The sequence below is a fragment of the Rosa rugosa genome, chromosome 5, assembly GCF_958449725.1.
Source record: "Rosa rugosa chromosome 5, drRosRugo1.1, whole genome shotgun sequence".
In the NCBI taxonomy this organism is placed as follows: Eukaryota; Viridiplantae; Streptophyta; class Magnoliopsida; order Rosales; family Rosaceae; genus Rosa; species Rosa rugosa.
The window spans coordinates 24,320,764-24,344,831 of NC_084824.1; the positions used below are offsets into that span (position 1 = coordinate 24,320,764).

The 24,068-nt window shown below is 38.0% G+C and overlaps 1 protein-coding gene and 1 long non-coding RNA gene across 5 annotated transcripts; both read left to right on the top strand.

The window, feature by feature from the left end:
- Positions 1-3,841, top strand: LOC133710146 (uncharacterized). Of its 4 annotated transcripts, none has more exons than XR_009846527.1 (9): positions 1-778; positions 1,031-1,123; positions 1,294-1,355; positions 1,725-1,835; positions 2,326-2,421; positions 2,520-2,638; positions 2,916-2,977; positions 3,145-3,232; positions 3,476-3,841. It is a non-coding gene; the product is annotated as an uncharacterized LOC133710146 (long non-coding RNA). The 4 variants fall into 4 exon arrangements; XR_009846525.1 differs by having other exon boundaries at positions 9-778; positions 2,361-2,421; XR_009846528.1 differs by having other exon boundaries at positions 9-778; positions 1,085-1,123; positions 2,361-2,421.
- An 8,858-nt stretch (positions 3,842-12,699) lies between these two features.
- LOC133711406 (septin and tuftelin-interacting protein 1 homolog 1-like) lies at positions 12,700-13,461 on the top strand. Its single transcript, XM_062137537.1, has one exon. The coding sequence runs from the start codon at positions 12,700-12,702 to the stop codon at positions 13,459-13,461; it is 762 nt and encodes a 253-aa protein (XP_061993521.1).
- The last annotated feature ends 10,607 nt before the right edge of the window (positions 13,462-24,068 follow it).

Consider the following 24,068-nt stretch of genomic DNA (forward strand, 5'->3'; position numbering starts at 1 on the left):
AAACCCCCTTCTCTCTCCCCCCTCCACGAGACCCCCTCTCTCGAGCTCTCTCAATCTTGAAACCCCTCTCCCCCTCCCCCCCTCTTCTACGAAACCCCTCTCTCTCAGTCTCTCAATCTCCTTGCTTATATTCTTTATCTCCTGAAATCCAAATCCTCTTCAGCGATGGACGAGATAGAGTGCCCTAGATCCACTTTCTCTCTCCTCCTCGCCTCCAAATCCAAAGAGATGCAGAAGACTCTTCAGTTTCTCCGATTCTATAGAAAGAAAGAAAACAAAACCTCTCTCGACCTTCTCAGTCATCTTCTTCACCACTTTCTTATACAAAACGAATTTCATGTGCCCTCCTCACTTCTAATCCAAACCACTAATTCAATCCCTCAATTTTCCCCATTTTCCTCTCAATTTTTCGAAATCCATACCAAATTTTTCCTCAATTGAAAAAATCGGATTGTGAATTGAACGCTCTAGGGTTCTGAGTAATCGAGCAACAGTGAGATGAGCAACAACCCAGAGAGTTTAAATTTCCGATTCTTCTGGCGTTGAGACAGGTTGAGTCTAGCCATCTGCGACTCGACTCGTTTGGGGAATCTCGAGCCTCTCGTCGTCTCCGTCGAAGACCTCGATGTGCAACAACAAATTCATTCTGTGCCGGTCGTTGTCCAGGCTCCACCAGTTTGGGCTGAACGACAAGGCGTCGCCGGTGAAGGATGGCGGGAACGAGGCCTACGAGAGCATTTTGATGCCGAATCTGGATCAGCAAGGACACGTCCAGAAGGTTTGTACTAGCTCATCTCTTCCTTCTTTTTCGAAGTATGGTGCTTTTTTGGTCAACTTGAAATTGATGTGTTCGTTCTGGAGTTTGCGTTGTGATTAATGGAATTGAGAGGAAATGATACTGAAGATGTGTTTTAGTTAATCTAGAATTTACCTTCAGGAGAGCGCTTCCGTCATCAAGCTTCGTCACTCTTCCTCTTCTGGGCACTCACTCTTTTTCTTTAATGTCGTGTTTAATTGCCAATAATTGCAGGAAAAGAAAAAAGTCCAGACTTAAAATTTTAATTTGATTTCAGTGTTGCTACAGAGAAGCAGAGCTTGATGCCTGGAAAGCATTCAATAGATGGTACTGTCTCTTCATTTTTGTCCTCTGTTTAGTTTATATATGAGTATCTGGAGCAGTCGTAGTTTAATTAACCAAAAAGTTGATCATATATGCATTATCAGAACTCATTGCAGTTACCTGAATTGAGATTGTATCTGAATACTTAATGAGCTTTTGTTCTATTGGTCAAGGACATGTTGAAAACTCAGCTCGATCTGTTTTCTGGGTTCTCAGTTTCAACTCCACCTTTCAGGTTTTTCTTAATCTATCTCTTCTTCATTTTCCTTTTATTCTGTATTGTTTCCCGTTGGTTTGTTAAGAATTAGTTTGGTGGCAAATACCATGTGCCTTCAATTCTTCATAACAAGAAAATTGCATAGGCTTAAGACTACAAATTCCTTTGTATTTGTTCCAAAAAAGTCACATCATTTCTGTAAGAGCCTTTCTGACCCTCAACCATAAAAAGCATTTTAAGGAAGCTATCATCTAAATCAATACGGGGCACTTTTTGAGTTTTTGCAATTTTGGCATTCCTAATTAAATTCGACTCTATGATACAAGACTGAATTAGAGTGTGAAGTTTTCTAATTTATTGTGTCTTTTTTTCTCTCTCTGTTTCCAGGAGAAGCAAAAGAAAGAGTAGCAATGGAAAAGATTTGGATGAGAAAGGGAGAGAAGTGAACTCGAGTATGCATGTAGCAGATTTTTCCATTACGGAATCAAAAATCAACTGGTGAGTTATATCTAGCTCTTAATCTTTCCTACAATGTCACACAAAAATAATCGAGTTTATGTTCAAAGCAAAGAATCGGTATACACAACTCACAACAGATAATTATTTAGAAAGAACCAATTTAGATATATGTAATGGTGGAACTATATAACATAAATAACTGGACGATTGGAATGAGGGAAAGCTATATGTAATGGTGGAACTATATAACATAAATAATTGGAGGATGTTTACAAGATCCAGTAACTTTGTTATTTGGTTCAGCTTTATTTTCTTTAGTTGCCAACCTCTATATAAATCATCAAATTATATGCATCTCTGGAAATCAATTATATGTCCATAGTATGATTTTTCTGAGTTTCTTTATTATATGATAGCTTTGTTGAAGAAGGAGAATATTTTCCCATTCATATTTTATATATTTTTATCAATATCATTGAGTAATTTTCTGGAACATGACATTTTGTGTATATTTATTTATTTATTTTAGATTTTCTCCACAATCTACTGTGATTATATACTCAGGTGGGATTTCCTCCTGTAGTCTTCTATTTGCTTGGCGGGAAAAGTTTGGAGCAAGATTGAGGTGATCGATGCAATGGTTTCTGTTGAACCTAGTGATTGGTGACTTAATTGGTTTGTTCCAGGAACACTTACCTCTCTTTATTGTTCTTTTCTCTTCAGGTTTCATAGTTTTCTAAGAAATGGGTAATCGGATAAAGGAAGAGGAGAAAATTGAAAGAATAATTCGAAGTCTTTTAAAGCTTCCTGAGAATAAAAGATGCATCAACTGCAATAGTTTGGTATGAAATCTTCTTTAGCCATTTTCTTATCTCTTTGGTGAGTGTGTAGCCTCCTACATAATGTGAGGCTTCTATAGTCGTCCTGTTCTGCAATCTGCAAATTATACTTTGAATCTGTAAAGGCATTGCTTAATTATGTTGTTATATATATATATATATATATATATATATATATATATTTTACTGCATTTTAAGAGGCAAATGTGCTTGGATATATATACAAAATGATATATACCAGGATCAGCATTGTTCTAACGACTATGCACTCTTTATGCAGGGACCGCAATATGTTTGCACGACCTTCTTGACATTTGTTTGTACAAATTGTAGTGGAGTGCAGTAAGTTTTCATATCTGATTTAGACTCACTACCTCACCATGATCCCCATATTTGACATGTTTTCTTATTCTTGTTCTGATGTTGTGACGGTCATAACTTCTGCACGGAATCATTTTGGATTTGTATTCTGTGAGTGCTGAATGAATTATCATTTTCAAATTTTCCAGTCGGGAGTTCACTCACCGAGTAAAATCAGTGTCCATGGCTAAATTCACTGCAGAAGAAGTAAATTCTCTCCAGGCAGGGGGAAATGAGGTGAGCATGCATACTGTCTGCCTGTCTGGTCTCACATTTGTTCTTGTTTATCCACCATGGATAATTACCCACACCCCATCTACATCTATCCGAAACTTTATATTATGGGGGTACAGTTACTGCTGGCAATGCTTTTATCATAAGATTATCTATATATGTGTCTGTGTTTAGGTACTTCTCATAAATCATAATGGTCTCTCATTTTTAACAGTGCATAATGGGTTGTGCTTTTCTCTTGAGCAGTGATGGTGCAGCTTCATTGGTGCTAGTGAGTGGGGAAAAGGCACTTGAACTTGGGTTACATGCTCTTGTTCTTCATTCCTCGGGAAAACCAACCCCTTTGGTACTGTATCATGCTCTTCTGCTGCAATATGTGCTAACTCGTGAAGCTTCACAATAAGCTTGGAGGTGATGCAAATGAGAATATATATAGTGCACAGGATGCTTGATAAAATGGCACAAGAAGGTTTTGTTGAAGCGAAAAGATATTATATCAGCTTTTGATTCATGTGTAGCTAGCTAGGAATGCTTTCTTGTTTGGTACATTACCTAGTCACTTGAATGTATGGATGTTTGAAAAATGGTAATGGAATGATATGGATTTGAGTACTTTATATGTGGTAATTATTGTCCAATATTTAGTCTTACAACACAATGCAAATCAATGTGTTGTCTGACTGTAAAAGAGTTCGAAATTGAGGCTTTTCCGACAACAGTCACTGGTTTGTTACCCAATTTGATTACAATATTCACACCACAGCTAACCAAATAGAGTAGTTGTGTGAACTAACAACCAACAACAAAAGAAAACAAAGTTCTGTTGTGTGAGATTCATAACACACAACAGAAACCAAATAGAGTAGTTGTGTGAACTAACAACCAACAACAAAATAAAACAAAGTTCTATTGTGTGAGATTCATAACACACAACAGAAATGAAATCATCTCCGTTGTCTGAGTAATCAACAAACAAGGGAGATAATTTCACTTCAGTTGTGTGTTATTAATCTCAGACAACAAAGAATGAGTAATATTTGTTGTGTGTTACATATCTCAGACAACAAAGAATGAGTAATATCTGTTGTGTGTTACATATCTCAGACAACAAAGAATGAGTAATATCTGTTGTGTGTTATGAATCTCAGACAACAAAGAATGAGTTATACCTGTTGTGTGTTATGAATCTCACACAACGGCAAAATTTCATCTTCTGTTGTCTGAATGTGCCGAGGCATCGCCGCGCATGCCATGCCAGGCACATGCTGCGCAGAACTCACACAACGGAAATAGGTATTTCTGTTGAGCAAACTATTATTACACAACGGTGAAATCACCGTTGTCTGATTTTTCAATCACACAACACTCACTTAGACCACGGTGAGCTTGGTCATCACACAACACAAATCCACCGTCGTCTGATGACCTTTTTGTAGTAGTGAAAGCTTCTTGTTTCTAGAGATTCTTAGTTTTAACTTAGTGTCAGAGCCAAGAATCCGATCTTGGATTTTTAGTCTTGGTTTATTGTTCGTTGCTTCCGTAGTGTAAAGTGAGAAGATTGTTGTAGTTCAAGTATCATGGGTGGAGAAGAAAGTTCCAAGCAGATTGTGACTTCTGATGTGCAGAAGGTAAAGGTATCTGTGAATCAAGAATCCTCAGGAGGGGGATTTGGGGGTGCCAAGCTGAATGACACGAATTATCGTACTTGGAGGAAGATGATGATTGCTCATCTTTGCAGTCTAGACAAGATGGGCTATGTGAATGGATTGATTCAGACACTGGATGAAAAAGATGTGGGTTATGCAAAGTGGGAAACTCATAATGGTGCTGTGATATCTATGCTCTACAAAGCCATGACTGATGAGGTAGTACAATTAATTATTGGATGTGAAAATGCAGCAGAAATTTGGAGTACTCTAAAGTATTTGTATCTGAATGACTAAGATTTTGCTCAAATACATGAGCTTCATACCAAGGCGTTCATGATGAGGCAGGATGGGCGGCCTGTGGCAGTATACAATGCTGCCCTTAAAGGTCTATGGTTGTAAATTGATCAAAGGCATCCCAACAAGATGAAGAATGCTGATGACATCAAGCTAGACAATGAAGAGAAGGATCTAATGAGGCTGTATATCTTTCTTCATGGTCTCGACGACAAGCATGCTAGTGCAAAGGGTGAGTTGCTCAGACGTGAAACTCCACCTACCCTTGAGGATGCCTTTGCATATATACGCAAAGGTGAGACTTAACTTGATAGCACCAAAGCAATCCATTCAGAGTTATCAAGTCTCACTGTCCAAACCAAGCCTTCACCATCAAAATATGTACCACTGCCTCAACAACTTCGACCACAACCAAGTTCTCAAGGAGGAACACGACCGTACTGTACATTTCCAAATGAACCATAAGACAAAGACAAATAAACGACACCACTTAATATTATTCTTGATCCTTGTATGGAAGTGAAGTTGAGCAACCACCCAACTATTCCAATCCAGAGAAAAGGAGTTAAAAATAGTACAAGGTTTAAGGAAAGGTTTCCAAATGGCCATAGACCTGTGGCAATCTCTAAATAAATGAAGAAGACTTTCATAAGCAGAATTGCAAATGGGGCAAGTAGGGTTGGCAGTGAGACCTCTTCTGGCTCTTTGCATATTAGTGAGAATCTTTTTATGGAAAACACTCCAGATAAACGTCTTCAGCTTAGGAGGACAACTCAAGTTCCAAATAGCATTCCAGTGAGGATTGCAGGGACCATTAATATCAAACATGGAGTTGTAAGCAGATTTGACAGAAAAGCACCCATTGGAGGTTGCATTCCATATAAGCACGTCATTACCACAGCCATCAAAACCAGTTGGGACATTAATAATTAAGCTCACTAAATCATTGGGAACCACAGAAGCTAAAAGCAAAGCATCCCAACCAGTTTCATCCCAAAATTCACAAATGGTGGCATTATCATTAATAGTGGCAGAAGGTAAAGCAAAGTTGATCAGAGCAGTAGGTAGGACCCAGTAATCATACCAAAACTTGATTTTCTTGCCATCCCCAACTCTCCACTTGAGATTTTTCCTCAGCATAACAGCACCATAGGAAATGCTTCTCCAGGTACTAGAACAATCAGGTGGGGGCAGGTAGTTATCATCAGTTATACAGCAATTTTTGAGATACTTTTCTGAGTAAATGGAAGCCCATAAGCCAGAATCTTGCTGAAAAAGTCTCCAACTAGCCTTAGCTAGCATGGCATGATTCATGTTAGCATTTTTTTATATTCCTAAGCCACCAAGTATCTTTGGTTGACAAACAGTCTCCCATCCAACAAGATGAACTTTTTTATTCTCATTTGAGTCTCCCCCATAAGAAATCTCTGTTTAGCTTATCAATTCTATCACAGAGGCTCACAGGAAGCTTAGCAGTTTGCATTGCATAAATGGGGATTTAAGAAGTAACAGACTGAATCAAAGTGAGCCTACCTACCATGCTGAGCACCTTGCTTTTCCAGCTCGAGAGTCTACTTTGAACTTTGTCAAATAGGCTATCATAGGTATGCTTGTTCACTCTCGAGTGAATGAGAGGCATTCCCAAATATTTTCCAAGATCATTTGTCAGAGGAGAGCCACAAATTTTGCTAATTTCGGAAGCCAATCTTTTACAAGTGTTTGGGGAGCAGAAGATTAGAGATTTTTCATAGCTAACTGCTTGACCAGAAAGAGAATAGAAAGCATCCAAACATCTCTTTAGGGTGTAAGCCTGGTAAGGAGAAGCTTCAACAAATAGCATGAGATCATCAGCAAAAAAAAGATGGGAAACTTTTGGCCCGGATTGGGAGGCCCTAACAGGCTTCCAATTGCCAATATCAACAGTAGACTTGATTAGATGTGAAAGTTTTTCCATACATAGAACAAAAATATAAGGTGAGAGGGGGTCCCCCTGCCTAATACCCCTTAGAGCTTTGAAAGAGGCAGTTAATTCTCCATTCAAGCAAATCTAGAAGCTAGTAGAAGTAATACAGCTCATAATAAGTTTAACCAAACAATGGGGAAACTGAGCTTCATAGAGAACCATTTCAATAAAGTTCCAACTAAGTCTATCATAGGCTTTAGATAGATCCAGTTTCCAAGCAAAAAGGATTTTTTTGAACTTGAAAAGCATTTCTTGAGCAATCCTAACATTATCAGAGATGTGTCTGCCAGGGACATAACTAACCTGATTGGGACTTATGAGATGTTGCATCAAAGGCCTAATCCGAGCCACAATGACCTTGGAGATAACTTTGTAGATAGTAGTGCATAGGCTGATTGGCCTGAAATTAGTCATGTGTTGAGGGCCATCGACCTTAGGAATGAGTGATTTAGGCCATGAGGAATAACACCAGACCTGAAAGCATCATTCACCACATTAAAAATTTCACAAGAGTAAAGTTGCCAGTGATGTTGGAAAAAAATAGCAGGAAAACCATCAAATCCAGGAGCTTTAAGACCACCAATGGCAAAGAGAGAGTCCTTCACTTCAAGGAGAGACACAGGTTTACAGATATTGTTAAGAGCATCCTGATCAATCTCAGGAAAGAGCCAGGGAATTATAAATCTAGTGTCCTTAGCAATCTGGGAGGAGAACAGGTTAGTGAAGAAATCAACAACAATATTTTTCATGGAAGCAGAATGAGTAAACCAATTTCCATTGCTGTCAAACAAACCCTCAATCTTATTTTGCCTCCTTCTGACCAAAGTAGTCAAGTGAAAGAATTTGGTATTTCTGTCCCCTCCTTGAAGCCACTTATCTCTAGATTTCTGTTTCTAAAAGAGATTTTCCTGATTTAAGATGCTCTCATATTCATGGATGAGCTCAGCTTCCAGCTTAATTAAGAAAGGGTTCTCATATTTGTCACAAGCCTTTTGGATGCCACCAATCCTGGTTAAATTTTTTTTTTTTTCCTAAAATGGATGCCCAAAAGTCTTTCTATTCCATTTGGAGAGAGCAGAAGAGAGTCCCATTATTTTAGAATGAAAATCCCCATGCATCTCATTCCAAGAGTCAGACACAAATCAGAATAAGTTGCATGAGAAAACCACATAGCTTGAAATCTAAAAGGGCTATCATTTCTGTTAATGTAATTGTTAGAATGCAACTGCATGATAATAGGGCAATGATCAGACCTTGTTTTGGGGAGATGTTGAATGAAGGCATCAGAAAAAGTAGACCTCCAAGAGCAATTACAGAAGGCCTTATCCAATCTTTCTTTAACCCTATTGTTGCTCCAAGTGTAGCAAGATCCTTTGTACCCCATATCAATCAAAGCATTCCTGTTGATCCAACCCCTTAAACCACCAAATCTATCAGTAAAAGGGCCACAACTCTTATCATCACTGGAAACCAACTCGTTAAAATCTCCAATAATCATCCAAGGGAGATTAGTGAAGGCAGCAAGGTTATCAAAATAGGGCCACAGAGAAGACCTTGTGGTGTGAGTTGGACTAGCATAAACAACAGTAAGCATCCAAGCAGGCTTGCCTGGGAGAGTGATTTTAACATAAATAGATTGAAAGTTATCATCAATAAAGTCCACCTGAGTCTTATTCTTATTCCACAGAAGCCAAAGACCGCCAGAGAAACCTTCAGCCTCAACAATTCTTGAAGCAGTGAAACCAAGGTTTTAAAGAGTATTACAGGCTCTTGAAAATTGAACTTTAGGTTCACAAATGGCCAAAATATCAATAGAGTGAAGTTTAACAAGGTCTGCAATAGCAGATCTGAAATTATCACTAACTGCACCCCTAGCATTCCAAAATAAGACTTTAAACATTGGAACTGCAAAGAAGGGGAGGGTGGAGTTCCCAATTAGGCATCAACCATACCCTCACCATTTTGGGAGGGTAGGTTATCATTAGTGGTCAACATGCTATTGTCAACAAAAATATTTTCCACAAATTTGTCAGCATCATAAACAAGGGAACTTTGAATATCAGGTTTAATAGAATGCTCATCAGGGGGAGTATGCCCAAAAATGGCTGAAATTCCATTCCCCAGAACATTAGAGCTCACCTTTTCAAAAGAAAGTTTTTTGAAAACTTGAGCCTGATGTTTGATCACAGAATTGGCAGCCCTTTGGTCTTTCTCTGATAGTGCAGTTCAGTCTTAGATCCATTGCAGCTTCCAAAATTGGACACATATTTCTTTGGTGCTCTTAGAAGGTTCTTGGATTTGGGGCCAGTGGTTTTATCCATAGGATGAGAAGCTTTCTCAGTAGCATGTTTCTTGCTAGAGGAGACACCAGCAGGGGTATCGGCAACTTTGGTAGGGCTTGGGATCTTTTTTTTTTTTTTTTTTTCTCATGGAAACTCTGCCACAATTTCACAATAGTAGGGGACTGCTCATTATTATTGTCATCAATAGTCTTTCCACGCAGTTCAGAATCAGCCATAGTCTCATCTTGAAGCACAGCAATCTAGAGCCAGTAGCAGAAGATTTCTTATTACTGCTAGTATCACCACTTTTCTTTTTATTTCTATAGCTCATCAACATCCATGGACCATGTCCTCTTTAATCACATCATTTTGTGGGACACTTTGCTACATACTCATGTCAGCCACCTCATTCTCAACATTTTTGGCATGATTAGTCACATCATCATAATTCATAGTTGGTTGCTTGGAATGAGTATATCATTGACCTTAAGAGTAGGGCATTTGTCTTTAGCATGATCAAAACAACCACACTCAAAACAGATCAATGAAATGCCTTCATAGACAACTTGATATGCAATGGATTCCACTTCGACAAATGGACGTAGGGGCTTACTAAGATCAACCTCAATGCACACTCTGGAAAATTGTCCCCTAGCTTGGCCAACAGTGAGTTTGTCCACTTTGACCACATCTCCAACGATCTTACCAATTTTTGCTACAGTGAAATCCTTGAAGAATTTAACAGGTAGGCCAAAAATTCTCACCCAGAGAGCCATTTTGCCGATGAATTCCTTCATGGGGTCAAAGTCAGGTCTCCATTTTCTAACAATAAGGGTTTGTCCAGCTAAGATCCATGGTCCTCCACAGAGAGCATGGTTCATATCTTCTTCCAGGTTGAATTTCACAATATAGAAATCATTAGCAAGGTCAATAAGCTGCCAACCTCCTTTCACCCGCCATTTCCTTCTGAGACCTCTAAGCATGAAGTCAAAAGTGTTCATCGAGTTGGGTTTCCCCATCAATTTGACAACAACAACACATCTCCAATCAAAATCAAGCTTATTATGAACTTTTTCAGAGAATGAAACGTTCAGACCATGTTTACCTTGAGAGTAGGTACAGTCATCATCATTGAATTCGAACTCTTCCGTCATGATTTTCCAGTAGCGATCGATTGGGTTCTTCAAAGTGCTAGCGTAGGTCATTTTGGGTTGCGAAGAAACAGTGTTCTGCACAATGGTGTCTAGATCTTCCATCCGGAGAGCCTCCAGATCCGAGCTGATATCCCCGCCATTCTTCACACGTTTACGCTGAATTGACATTAAATCAGACTCCCCGCCACTTCCCGGTGGAAGGGCGGGGAACACAAAGGCCGATGACGCCACCTGTGACATTAGGTAGACAATCGGAGCCGGAAAAGATGGAAATCAACAGTGGTCAATCGGTACGAAAGTTAGGTAATGGCTAGGCTTTTGGGAATGGCTCGTGAGGCGCATTCTCAGAAAGCAGTATTCCTTAGACTATTGGATTATTTCTTTGGTATACTCATTCTAGATTTGACACGCATTGTATTATTCACTTTAATATAGTTTTTGAAAATCTAAATTGATGTCTAAAATTGTTAGAATGATGATTGAGGGGGTATAGAGGATCAAAATTAGATCAATGACCCCATTATTCTTCAGCTTAATTTTCTGTTTCCATTGTTCATAATTACTCTGCATAGATATTGAATTCAAACTTCCAAAGAATCAAACATCATTGAAATTCAACATACCATGTAAGACATTGATTAGTAAACCAAACTATATAGGGTAAGTTTGCTAGTTTGCTGAGTGGTTTTGGTATTGTCCTCAGGTCTCAGGAGTGGGTTACAGTAATTCTCTCCGGTTCCTGCACTTTCTCTCTGGTAACTGAGGTGTGCACACAAAGAAAGGTCTCTCTCGTTCCTCAGGTGGCCGCACGTAGAAACATTGTCTAGACTTCTTCTTGTCACATTTCTGTTCCAAGTTGCAGCTCATATTCCCTCATTGTTTTCACAATCAGATTCACATCTCGCCTGCATTCAGCCACTTCCATCATTTCTCTCTCCGAGGAGGTCACCTCCTTCCTCTTGATTTACTTGGTTTTCGGAATTCGCAAAATTCGACATGGTACAGTCCCTGCTTAATCTCTATGGCGCTTCCTCTATCAATTGGATCTTTAGCTGCTGCTCTCAATTCTCCAATGAGAAGTTTTATATATACATCCGCAATTACTTAATGCACATATCTATTTTTTTTTGCCATCAAATTTTCATCTATACCCCTTATTAATAAATAAACCAAAACAAAAAATCTACGAAAATAAAATAAGAATTAAATGTTTTTTTTTTAACATTAAATGCTTTATATAGCAAAATAATAATTAAATATTTTTTTATAGGTTAAATTTTCTCCTCGTCTTTGATCATGATACAACCGACCTCTCTTCAAGATCATACATGAACGTTAATGATAAACGAAATAATTGTAGTTTACATGAAGAACTAGCAAGTAATCAAATTGATTGAAACATAATGAAAGAGGTTATAAAATCATCAAATATATCTTGGATACATGAATACATCATCATCAATCACTTCGTTTGAAAAACAACCGACTGAGCCATGGTTTTACTGATTTTAATGTCATGACTATATAGATCATGAAGATATTGACATATATTGAGATCTGAAAAAAAAGAGTTAAGATTTTTAAAAAAAAGTTTTTCTCATTTATTTATTTAATGAAGGGTATAGGTGAAAGTTTGATGAAAAAAATGAGACAAACAACTATAGGGGGTGTGCATTGAGTAATTGAGAGAGTGTATTCAAAATTTCTCTTGTCCAATTTGGCTCGTAAAAGAATGAAATAGCGATCTCTGCCCTAAATTAGCTCAATTTAATCCAATCCTATTCGAATTGGGATTTAAAACCTTAAACAAGATTGGTCCTTCTTCTATTGGCAGCTGTACAGTACAGGCCCAATGACAAGTCCTGCGTATAAACCACGCAATTATTCACAGGGAATTTCCCTTTTTTATTATTATTTTAATAGCTTCGTTACTGGATTCTCCAAATCTATAAATACGGGAACGCGTCTCCATTTTTTCTCTACTTCATTTTTTCCTCTGTCTCTGTTTCTCTCTCTCTCTCGGTCGCTTAAATTCGTCAATTAGCTTTTGCGAGGAAGAGTTGGGGTTTTCTCTCGGTCTCTTTTAGGGTTTATAGTTTATACGAGAGGCTCTGCAGATCTGAGATCGATGGATTTGAGATCTGAAATCGATCGCCTTTCTCGCAAGCGCAAGGAGGACAATCTCCGACGCGTCGTTGAGACCTCGGAAGGAAATCTCCGCATCTTCGTTCTCGCTTTCTCCTCCTCCGACCACGACGACGACGACGGAGACAACGGCGGCTCCAGAAAACGCATGAGGCGAGATCGCGTCTGCAACGCCGTCGTTTCATCCACCAAGCTGGCCGCGGAGCGCACCAGGCCCGTCAGATCCGCCGTGAAACCCTATGACGACGGTGGGGATCTGAATAAACACACGAGGGGCATCGGCATGAAATTGCAGATGAAGATGGGCTATAACGGACGTGGACTCGGCAAAAACGAGGAAGGTATTGAAGCCGAATTGAGGTCCAAAAATGAAGGTCTTGGTTTTGATTACAAGGAGGGGACTAAGCTGCTGCGGCGGCGGCCCACATCGTTTGTGAAAGCCAAGGTGGTGCACAAAAGTGTCGCTGCTGGTGACAATGATCACAAGAAGAGCAAAACAGAAATAACCAAAAAACCAAGCAGCCTAGACACTAGTACAGGGGAAGAACACAAGCCCAACGAGCAGCCTAATGAGGCAATTACCAGTGCCGCCGCCACCGGGATGGAGAAGAAGACGATTACCAAAGGTGTCGATTTGCTGGGAAAGGTGATGGCTGATATGAGAAGACCTCTTGATGGAATCTTGGCCGACTTTGAGAACTTGAGTTTGAAAGGTACCAGCTCCACGTGCATCTTAGCTATGTAGCCTACGTGGTGAAAAAAAACAGAACAAAGTTCAGTTCTGAAGTTTAGGCTATTGGACTTTCATCAATTGTCAAGTGCAAAAGGTCCGATATGTGGACTTTGAAATTTTGAACTGTAATTAAGCTACTGAGTGTATATATAAAAGAATGAAATTTTGATTTGGGAAGAGATCTGCATTTTTGGTTTTGATTTTCATGTTGGGTTAATGGGTTTACATGCATCTTGATTTGAAATTTGTTCAGATTTGGTTTTTCTGCATCTTGGTTGAATCTAGAGAACTCATCTCAACCAAATTGGTACACCCAAATAAGTAAAAGCGATGGATAACAGAGGATGTATATGGGGCAATTGTGAATTGAAGATTAGACTGAGAAGTTGCATATTTTGGCACTAATGGTTCTACCAATTTAGATTTTCTGGGTTTGCTGTGAGCATTATCTTGGCCCCATTAGCGATCTCAGACTCCCTCCGTGTCAATGCATCCACCAATAGCTTCCCTATCACCATACAACCAAAACCCACAGAAATACAAGGAAAAGAAAAAAGTAGTACTGATTAATGACCATAGTTGAAAACTTTTTTTTTTTTTTTTTGGCGTGGGTGGGGTATAGATCTCTATCTTTTAAAGTGGAACAATCACTCTATGTTCTTATAAAATAACTCTTTAGATACATATCCTATGGAACATTACTAATCTAACCTTATCCATTTTGCATCCCCTAAAACTCTGTTCTAAATTCTTTCGTCATAATAATATTAATATGAGAAGCAAGAGATATCCAATAACACAAGCTCTTTACAACCCCATATTATTGTGACAAGTAATTTCTCATGGTTAGGTACCGATTAAATATTAGGCATGTAGTTGTGAACGCTGATCAACTTGTTGGTACCTAAAATTGGTATCAACAATTAGATAACCTCGTCAAGATTGAAACTGATATTTATCCTTGTTAGCTTAACATGATTAAGTTGGTAGGTCTAGTGCTTAGGATTGTCTTGATCAAAAAATATAAAATAACACAAAGAACTTATAGTGGTTCACCAAATTTAGGCTGCGTCCACTTTGATTTTTTGGGTTTCATTATTCACAATACAATTTATTACAATTTGTTTGATCACTCACAATCCATATCCTCAATACATCTAAAGCACTAATGATAGTACAAAGGAAAATTACATGCTTGATTCCAAAGACAAATTCTCAACACTTTATTTAGGAGATCTTAGATATATATAATTAATGAGATCCAAATTAATAAGTAAATTTAGCAAAACATTTAGTGTGTAGCCCACAACCTTAAGCACTTCAAATTGCACGTACACTCCTCGACTCTTGGGTGTATGGGTGTATACAAATGGAAGCTATGATTAAGAATTCATTTGTATTACTGAAGTAGACCTCAAGAAGTACCCTCCTTCTAATCGTTTTACATCTCGCGCTTCTAAATTAGAGGTTGAGGAAGACTCTAAAAATTTTAAACCGAAAAGAAAACGAATCTTCTCATTGGTGCAATCAGCCTGAAAAGCTACCAAATTTGTAAAGAAAACAATTAGATGCTAAATATATATATGATCAATACTGAGTTTCAAATATTGAATTGAAGTCAACTCACTAGTTGATGGTGCAATATATATTACTATCTCTTTTGGATATTTTCCATTAAGCATAAATTATACCACATCTTTAATTGTTCGCAAGACAACGTTTGGCCTGAAGTGATGGTAGTACTGTGAGGACATGTCATCTCTTATTACGATGTATACGCAATTAAAGATTTAATAAATAATCTCTAAATAAAGGGATTGTAAGTAAGACTTTCATAATTAACTACATAAGATAACTTCATTTTTGAACAACTTATTAGACCATATTCTCAACACTTTATGTAAGAGATCTAGGATATAGTGAGATCAAAATTAAAAAGAAATCAATAACTCTAAATACCATGTCAGTTTGTCATTTTCGTCTTCCACCCTTCGAGTCTTCAAAGAAAGACATTTGACGAGGAGTACTTGTAATCTCATTTCCCCTTTCCTACACAAACAATAGCAATTAGCATACAAATATACATTTTGCCCTCATAGTACAATTGTTTATAACTTAAAAATCATTAACAAATTTAATTAGCAAAATTTGAAACTGTAACAACCTCGAATAGTTTAGATGATGATAAAATTTTATATATTAATATTCTAACAATACCCAAACTCAGTTGCCTTTACATACAATCCAACATAATTATGTTGTATCGGATTAGAGTCCAAAGAAGGTTTAACAGACTATAGCCAGATTATATGAACAGAATGATAAGATCTTATCTTACCAAAATGGTCATCAATCCATTTGCCCCCAATTCCAAAATCTCAAGAAAATTGCTACATGCAAGCTAAGATGCTCGTGCTATGGAAGAACAAATTCACCAAATAAACAACAATAGTTATTCATAGTCATAGTTCAACAACTAGGACTGTATTCAACTTCACAAGACAATCTTAAGATGCATATAAGAAGAAAAAAGAAAAGAAAAAAAAACTAATCAAACCCTAACAGACCCCAGCCCATTTGGTAAATCCATGTTTCGATGCTTGAGAACGGTCAACTTCTGCAACAACATCGTCTTCATCTTCATCTTTGTCTTTAGCAACTACACTAGACAACCCTATCTACAATCATCTCTTACCAATTTTCTCTGCAGAAGCTTTGTTTGGGCACATAAGAGTTCAGTTATTTGGGTTCAATTTATAGATGGAGCGGAGGATTCGAGAATGCCAAAACCACTGCTGATTTTAAAGAAACCATGGGCAGACCTCTGCTTGAACGTATCTAGTTGGAAAGTGTGGCACAGTGCATGTATATTGCCCTTTTTTTGGTTCTTTTCTTTTGCCATTTGTTTTTCTTCTTTTGAATTATTAAATTTTTAAAACTTCCTAACTTGTAAATTGTTGCTATATTAGGAAAATTTCTATAGAATATAAACAATACAATGAAAAACCCTAGTGCTGCTTTGCATACGGCTTACTCCTCCCTGCACGATGACTTCCATTGATGATGTTACAGCCACCTTTGCCGCCTCTCTTGCTCTTGCCAGGGATGATATCATTGATATCTCCTATATGGCTGGAGGAAACACCAAGCAAGGCTTTCAAGCTTTCTTGTTGGCTTGTCCTTTGACAAGGAAAGCATGCAACAGTATGGATATATATTTAACATCATTTTAGGCGTATTTGGGTGCTAGATGGCTCGTTCAAGGTACAAGATAAACCTCTAAACAGGTATGTTTTCTCTTTTGATCATTGCAAGACCGAAACAAGGTGCTCAGAGGGGGGTCGTGGTATTTTAACAAGGCTCCGGTGTTCATACAGGCCTATGATGGATTCGTGCACCTCAGTCTGTACCACTGGAGTCCCTCTATTTCTGGGTCAAAATTAATAACATTCCACCAGCTCTGGAAGAGAAGAAGACGATTATGAATGTGGCTTCCAGTGCTGGGACATATCAAGATATAGATCAGAAGCTCTATGAAGACTCTGGTAAGATTAGGGTTCATGTGGCAAATGAAATCTCCAAGCCTCTCTTTCTAAAAAAAATACCCTAAAACTTGCTCTTGGTGTTGTTGCCGAGATTGGCTTCTTTTCGAGAACTTGATTGGCAAATGTAGGAAGTGCAATCTGATATACCATGAGAAAGGAATTTGTCAGGCTGTGGGTCACCGTGTAAGCCTTCTGATGTACCTGAGCAGACATGCCTTACATTGCCGAAACCATTCTTGGGCTTTGCTGAAAACAGGTTTGTTAATGGTGCTTTCCAATTTCAGGGTGTGCAAACACCAATCTTACCTTTTGTGGCATGTAATTTGTTTGGCTCCACTGATGGCAATAAGCCGTGAAAGCCAATTGTTACCCGAAACACTATTTGGGAAACTTAAACTGAGAGCAGCAGTGATGATGCCCTAGCACTGGTTCCTATTGAGGAAGTGAAAGAATACTTGAAGTGAGGCAGGCCTGCATCCCCTTTCTTCTCCCCTAAGAAGCTAAAGTTTTTGTTCAGTGAAACATCAGAGGGTAGGAACGAAACTGTGTTGCGAAAGAAAGTCAAAGTGCCAGAGTTTCCATCCAAGTTTACTGCGAAGTCTTTGGGACTGATTGAAACTCCAAGAGGTATGCTGGTTCCAAGAGAAGTCATGCTGCCAAGAGACATCAATGAAAGTGAGCAGCGGGCTATCAAGAAGAAAAGGGGTCGCCCTTTAGGTTCAAAAAACAAAAATCCCTCCAAGACCAAGAAGGTACCGGTGGAAGAAGTCTTGACAAACTTCCTAGTCCTAGCTTGAAGGGCAACGAAAAAATGTAATCTTTCTTTTTATTTGTCTTTAACTATGTACCAGTTTATCGTAGTTAATAGGGTTGCTTGAATAAGTGAGCACTGGATGTCTAATAAATAGTATATCCCTATATATCATAGTGGTTCACCCACAACCTCTTGTCTATCTTTGTATGGTAGTGGAGAGGTATGTAATAACCGTTCTGGCTTGCATTTATTAATACAATCAGTGATGGATTGATTCAAAAAAAAAAAAAAAAAACAATACAATGCATGTTAATTTGAACAAAATTGAATTCTAAAAAAAGAAAAAAGAAAATTGGACAAGTTTGTGCATATTTTGGCTATTACAATTTTCAACTATTAAACCTAATTCTTGAGCCACGACTAAAGATTCTGATTATTTGGGCTAATTTATAGTTAAATATGTAGCGAAATTCATTGTTTTCACATGTAAAAGTCTAAGTCTAGTAAGTCAAAATAAAGATTTTTTCGACAATGTTTATGAGAATTGAGAAATGAAAAACTCATACTCATACCGACGGGTTAAACTTTCATTATCGGTGAATGATTTCACGCATTACGTGAGTTGTTATATTATTTTGTCTAATAAGTTGAAATAAATTTAGAAATTTGGAAGAGAAGTTATACGTTATAAGAAACAAAAATGCATGGACAAAAACAACGTGCATGGCCATGCACATAATAAAATGAAAAGTTGACTTTTGGTTTTAGTACACATCGACCGTTAAATAAAAATGATACTTTCTTTCTTTCTAAAACTTAGTTAATTAATTGAAAAATAGTTAACATACCTTCTTAAGAGATTTTCTTAATGCGTAGAAACCAATATTACAATCTCAGATATTGTTTGGAAACTCCAAATAGTTTTGTCAGTTTCAATTGCTAATTTGTTCATAATCTTTCAAGACTGTTAGAGAATGATTCCGCTGATGACGTCTGAGCCAACAAGTGTCTCAGTGATTTCGTTCGCTGAGTTTCGTGTCCGCTGGGATCTACAAACAAAGAGAGAGGTTGTCAAGAGGAAGTTTGGAGTTATCCGGACTTCGCTCCTCCGATGGTCAAGTCAGTTGAGTGCAAAGCGGAAGCCATCTTTGAGAGTGATGAGAATGAGAGAATGATCAATACCTAGAGAATAGGAATGAGACCCTTTTATAGGCATCGAGGATGACTGGCGTCCAGGCCAATTGTCAAACCGATTCAACTTGGATATATCACGCCCGTCCATGCCATGTGTATGGACACACGCCCTTCTCTTACGAAATCGTTATCCTTCTTATGTGGGGCCACCCATAGTTTCCACACGAGCATAGGCCTGTACGCTCGGTAAGTGGGTCCACCAACAAGTCCCCAAGTAAGATTGTTTTCTTGATTTGGGAGTTTCTGTTGAAGCAAGGTGGACACATACGCTGTGTGAGTGCAGTGCATATTACCCGCACACGCACTTCATCCTTTCTGATGGACCTCTCAATGGGACCGTCGAGGCCCATGTAATCGTACGGACCATATTTTTCTTAGAAAACCTTTAAAAAGAAACTAATGTGTTTGCCGTTCCACATAAGGGCAACAACCATGAGCAAGGTGATTGGTCGCTGACCTCATAAGGGTCAATCGAGATGACAAATCGAGTATAAGTTGATGAAAAATGAAGAAAAACAAGAATAGTTTGTCATAAGCATGTCATCAATGGAGAACATCTAAAATCGCATGCCACAACACTAAGCTATGAAAACTTAGGTATATATGAAATGAACTTCCATTTTCATTCATATAGAAATGTCTGTATTAACATAGGTTGCAGTTGGTATCTCTTGCTAGCTTTAAAGGTAGCTAGGAAACCAAATTAACTCGTTCCCAATAGCAATAGCCATATAGAATAGAGAAGACAACCTAGAATTAGACCAATAAGATGGAATGATGCAAGTAAGCAAGTCTCAAATGAATTTGTGTACATATACATATATAATTTCAACGCACAGCTTCATCTGAAGAATCGAGGCACAAATTACACGATATCAGTATAATAATAATAAATATAGAACAACAAATCAAAAAACTTGAGAGGTATCGCAACTTGTACACTTGAAAAAATCTTGTCACTAGCCTTCATAATAGCTAGGAAAAAGGTAAAATCGGTCGACTGCAAATATGAATATTGTCAGCATTCCTCTGAAGGAGAGCCCTTACCATCTTTACAACAAGGGCTTTTCCAAAGGTCTTGGCACTGAATGATAATGAACTTGTCATCAGAAAATATTTTGTAGTTGTTAAGTAATTGTAGGATCCAGTGATGTCATTAATGTCTATGTTGTAAATATAAGTTTAAGCAAGTGTATCTCATAGCTACGATAAAAAGGACATCAAAATTGAGACATTGGAGAGGGGATGAAATCAGCTGTCTCCATTATTCTATCTTAATTCTGTCCCCTCAACATGATTGGTCCACAGAGATTAAAAAAATATTTTCTTAATCTTTTGTTTCATTTTTTAATCGTTGTGGACCAATCATGTTAAGGAGACAGAATTATGACACAGAAATCTGGGACAGCAGATTTCCTCCCCATTGGAGAGAGAGAGAGAGAGAGAGAGAGGGGAATTAAGTCAATTAACCCTTCTTAATAGGGGTTGTCAACGGGCCCCGACCCATTCATAGCGGGCTTGGGCTGGGCCGGGCCGGGCCTTGCTATATTTTTAAATAATGGCGGGCCGGGCCGGACTTTATTAAAAATCGAAGGATCCAAGCCCGTCCATACAAAGCGGGCCTTGCGGGCTTTTTAGGGCCGGGCCTTGCAGGCTTTATTTATAAATAAATATTTAAAGACACATTTTTTTTTTTTTTAATCAAGCTTTGGAAATTCATTGGATAATGATCAAATACAACCAAAGATAACAGATCTATGATTCTATATTGTACCCAAAAAAATCTATATTTATATATAGATACTAATTTATTGATAAATAAATTTTTAAAGACACTAATTTTTTATAAATCTATATTTATACATCATACACTCCAAAGAGCAACATATAGCAATTCAAAGAAAATGAGAAAACCGACCGTTGGATGTGATTATTACAATAAATTATACGTGTGGTTAAAAATTTAGTCAATTTCACCGTAGTTTCGAACCCGATCGGATTGGTCAACCGTAGTCACTTGCATGTTTTCTTGGTTGACTGATGGCGTGATGACTGCAAAATTTGCTTATTTTTTTACATCACGTTTGTAAATATTTCATCGATGGATGTGCGTGGACATAAGATAAAAAATTCAATTTTAATTACAAATACATTGGCCTATACCAATTTGCCTCTTAAATTTGTATGACTTGTAAATTGCATTTAAATTGTTGAGGTTCATTCTAAAGCAAACATGAAGTGGAAAATGAATTTGGAAAAACCAACCGTTTGATGGAGAGATTGTACTATTTTATGGTGGTTGTAAAAAATCTAGCCAATTTGGTTTTCCTTTCGAATTCGATCAACTAGGTCAAACCTAGTTACTCTTATAAACCTATATTTATATATCACACACTCCAAAGAGCAACCTCTATCAATTCAAAGAAAATGGGAAAACCGGCCGTTGGATGTGATTATTACAATAAATTATGAGTGTGGTTAAAAATTTAGGCAATTTCACCATAGTTTCGAACCCGATCGGATTGGTCAACTGTAGTCACTTGCATGTTTTCTTGGTTGACCGATGGCGTGATGACAGCAAAACTTGCTTATTTTTTTACATCACGTTTGTAAATATTTCATCTATGGATGTGCGTGGACATAAGATAAAAATTTCATTTTTAATTACAAATACATTGGCCTATACCAATTTGCCACTTTAAAGTTGTATGACTTATACATTACATTTAAATTGTTGAGGTTCATTCTAAAGCAACCATGAAGTGGAAAATGAATTTGGAAAAACCAACCGTTTGATAGAGAGATTGTAATATTTTATGGTGATTGTAAAAAATCCAGCCAATTTGGTTCCCGTTTTGAATTCGATCAACTAGGTCAAACCTAGTTACTCTTATAAACCAATATTTATATATTACACACTCCAAAGAGCAACCTCTATCAATTCAAAGAAAATGGGAAAACTGGCCGTTGGATGTGATTATTACAATAAATTATGAGTGTGGTTAAAAATTTAGTCAATTTCACCATAGTTTCAAACCCGATCGGATTGGTCAACCGTAGTCGCTTGTATGTTTTCTTGATTGACCGATGGCGTGATGACCGCAAAACTTGCTTGTTTTTTTACATCACGTTTGTAAATATTTCATCGATGGATGTGCGTGGACATAAGATAAAAATTTCAATTTTAATTACAAATACATTGACCTATACCAATTTGCCTCTTTAAAGTTGTATGACTTATAGAAAAGTCATAGCAGAACCGCCTTCACTTAAATTGCTATAAATCCTTCTAGAAAAGTCGGAATCACAAACCGTAAATTTTTTCAGAAACTAGACACATGGGGCTTTCCGTGAATATAGGGTACAACTCTTACTTACATCTAAGCAGTTCCCAGTAATTCAGCAAAGTTAGGTGTTCTGCACAACAGTTTCTGTATTACAGATTCTCGTTCAAGCTGAACTGCCTTCACTTAAATTGCCATAACTCCTTCTAGAAAAGTCGGAATCACAAAACGTAAAATTCCTCAGAAACTAGACACATGGGGCTTTCCGTGAATATAGGGTACAGCTCTTAATTACATCCAAGCAGTTCCTAGTAATTCAGAAAAGTTAGGTGTTCTGCACAACAGTTTCTGTATTGCAGATTCTCGTTCAAGCTGAACTGCCTTCACTTAAATTACCATAACTCCTTCTAGAAAGGTCGGAATCACAAACCGTAAAATTCCTTAGAAACTAGACACATAGGGTTTTCCGTGCATATAGGGTACATCTCTTAATTACATCCAAGCAGTTCCCAGTAATTCAGAAAACTTAGGTGTTCTGCACAACAGTTTCTGTATTGCAGATTCTCATTCAAGCTGAACTGCCTTCACTTAAATTGCCATAACTCCTTCTAGAAAAGTCGGAATCACAAACCGTAAAATTCCTCAGAAACTAGACACATGGGGCTTTCCGTACATATAGGTTACAGCTCCTAATTCTATCCGAGCAGTTCCCAGTAATTCAGCGAATTTAGGTGTTTTGCACAAGAGTTTCTGTGTTATTTATATAATATTTTTTGTTTGCGGGCTTTTACGGGCCGGGCCTAAAGGGCTTTTACGGGCCGTGCCTAATGGGCTTTTGGCGGGCCGGGCCGGGTTTCAAACCCCTAAACCAAGCCCGGCCCTCTACCCACCGGGCCGGGCCTATGACGGGCTTTTTGGCGGGCCGGGCCAGGCTTTTGGCCCTGCGGGCCTCCGTCGGCCCACGGGCTAAATAATGACCCCTACTTCTTAATGTTGAAAAATTTCCAATCTTGGCAGCTGCGACTAGAAGATCAATATGTCATCATACATCAATTGATATCTTTTGGTACTTAACATGTGCTTTTATTCAGTCTTTTTTAATATATTATTTTGGGGCCGGACCCAAAGCACAAAAATAGCCTAACATCAACCCCCTTGTTCCAGCAATGAATTTTTTGTTCCTTCTCACGAACCCAATTTAAAGTAAATGACAATTTTACCTCAACTTAATTAATAAACTACATTCATGCCCTCCCCCCCTCTCCCCAATGTGGCTGGCATGTCTAGGACTAGGCCTTGATCCATCATAGCCTGCCGTTGCCGCGTGCTGCCACTGTTAGATTCATGAGACGATGGTGCCTTGGAGGTCGAGAGCGCTGCAGAGGCCGGAGATTGGTGGGTTCTGGTTCTGCGCGTCAGGATATATGACTAAGTTAATTGACCATCGGATAGAGACGAGCACAGAGTGCTGAGTCAACTCGGGCAGAGAGCGAACGGATAAGAGGTGTAGAGGTTGAAATCAATGGCATTACTTTGCCACGCGTCGCAAACAGAGAGCACTGTTCATAGGACGCTAGCAATTTAGCAGAGAGAATGAAGTTGCTAATACTTAGATCAAGTCCACACATCAATTTATAAAAATATTTTGATATAAGAAAAATAGATAATTGTATAAATAATATATGTGATAATTTCTAAAAACAAAAAAAAAAAATAAAACAACTCAAATTTATTAAAATATCTTGATAGTAATTTTTTTTATTTTTTATCACAGCAACATTATCAACAATCTATAATTACAACAACTAATTTTTCGTGAATCGAACCCACAACCTCCTACTT

Bases quoted from the DNA above. Each gene is read 5' to 3' on its own strand.
- LOC133711406 (XM_062137537.1), top strand. From the start codon at position 12,700: ATGGATTTGAGATCTGAAATCGATCGCCTTTCTCGCAAGCGCAAGGAG.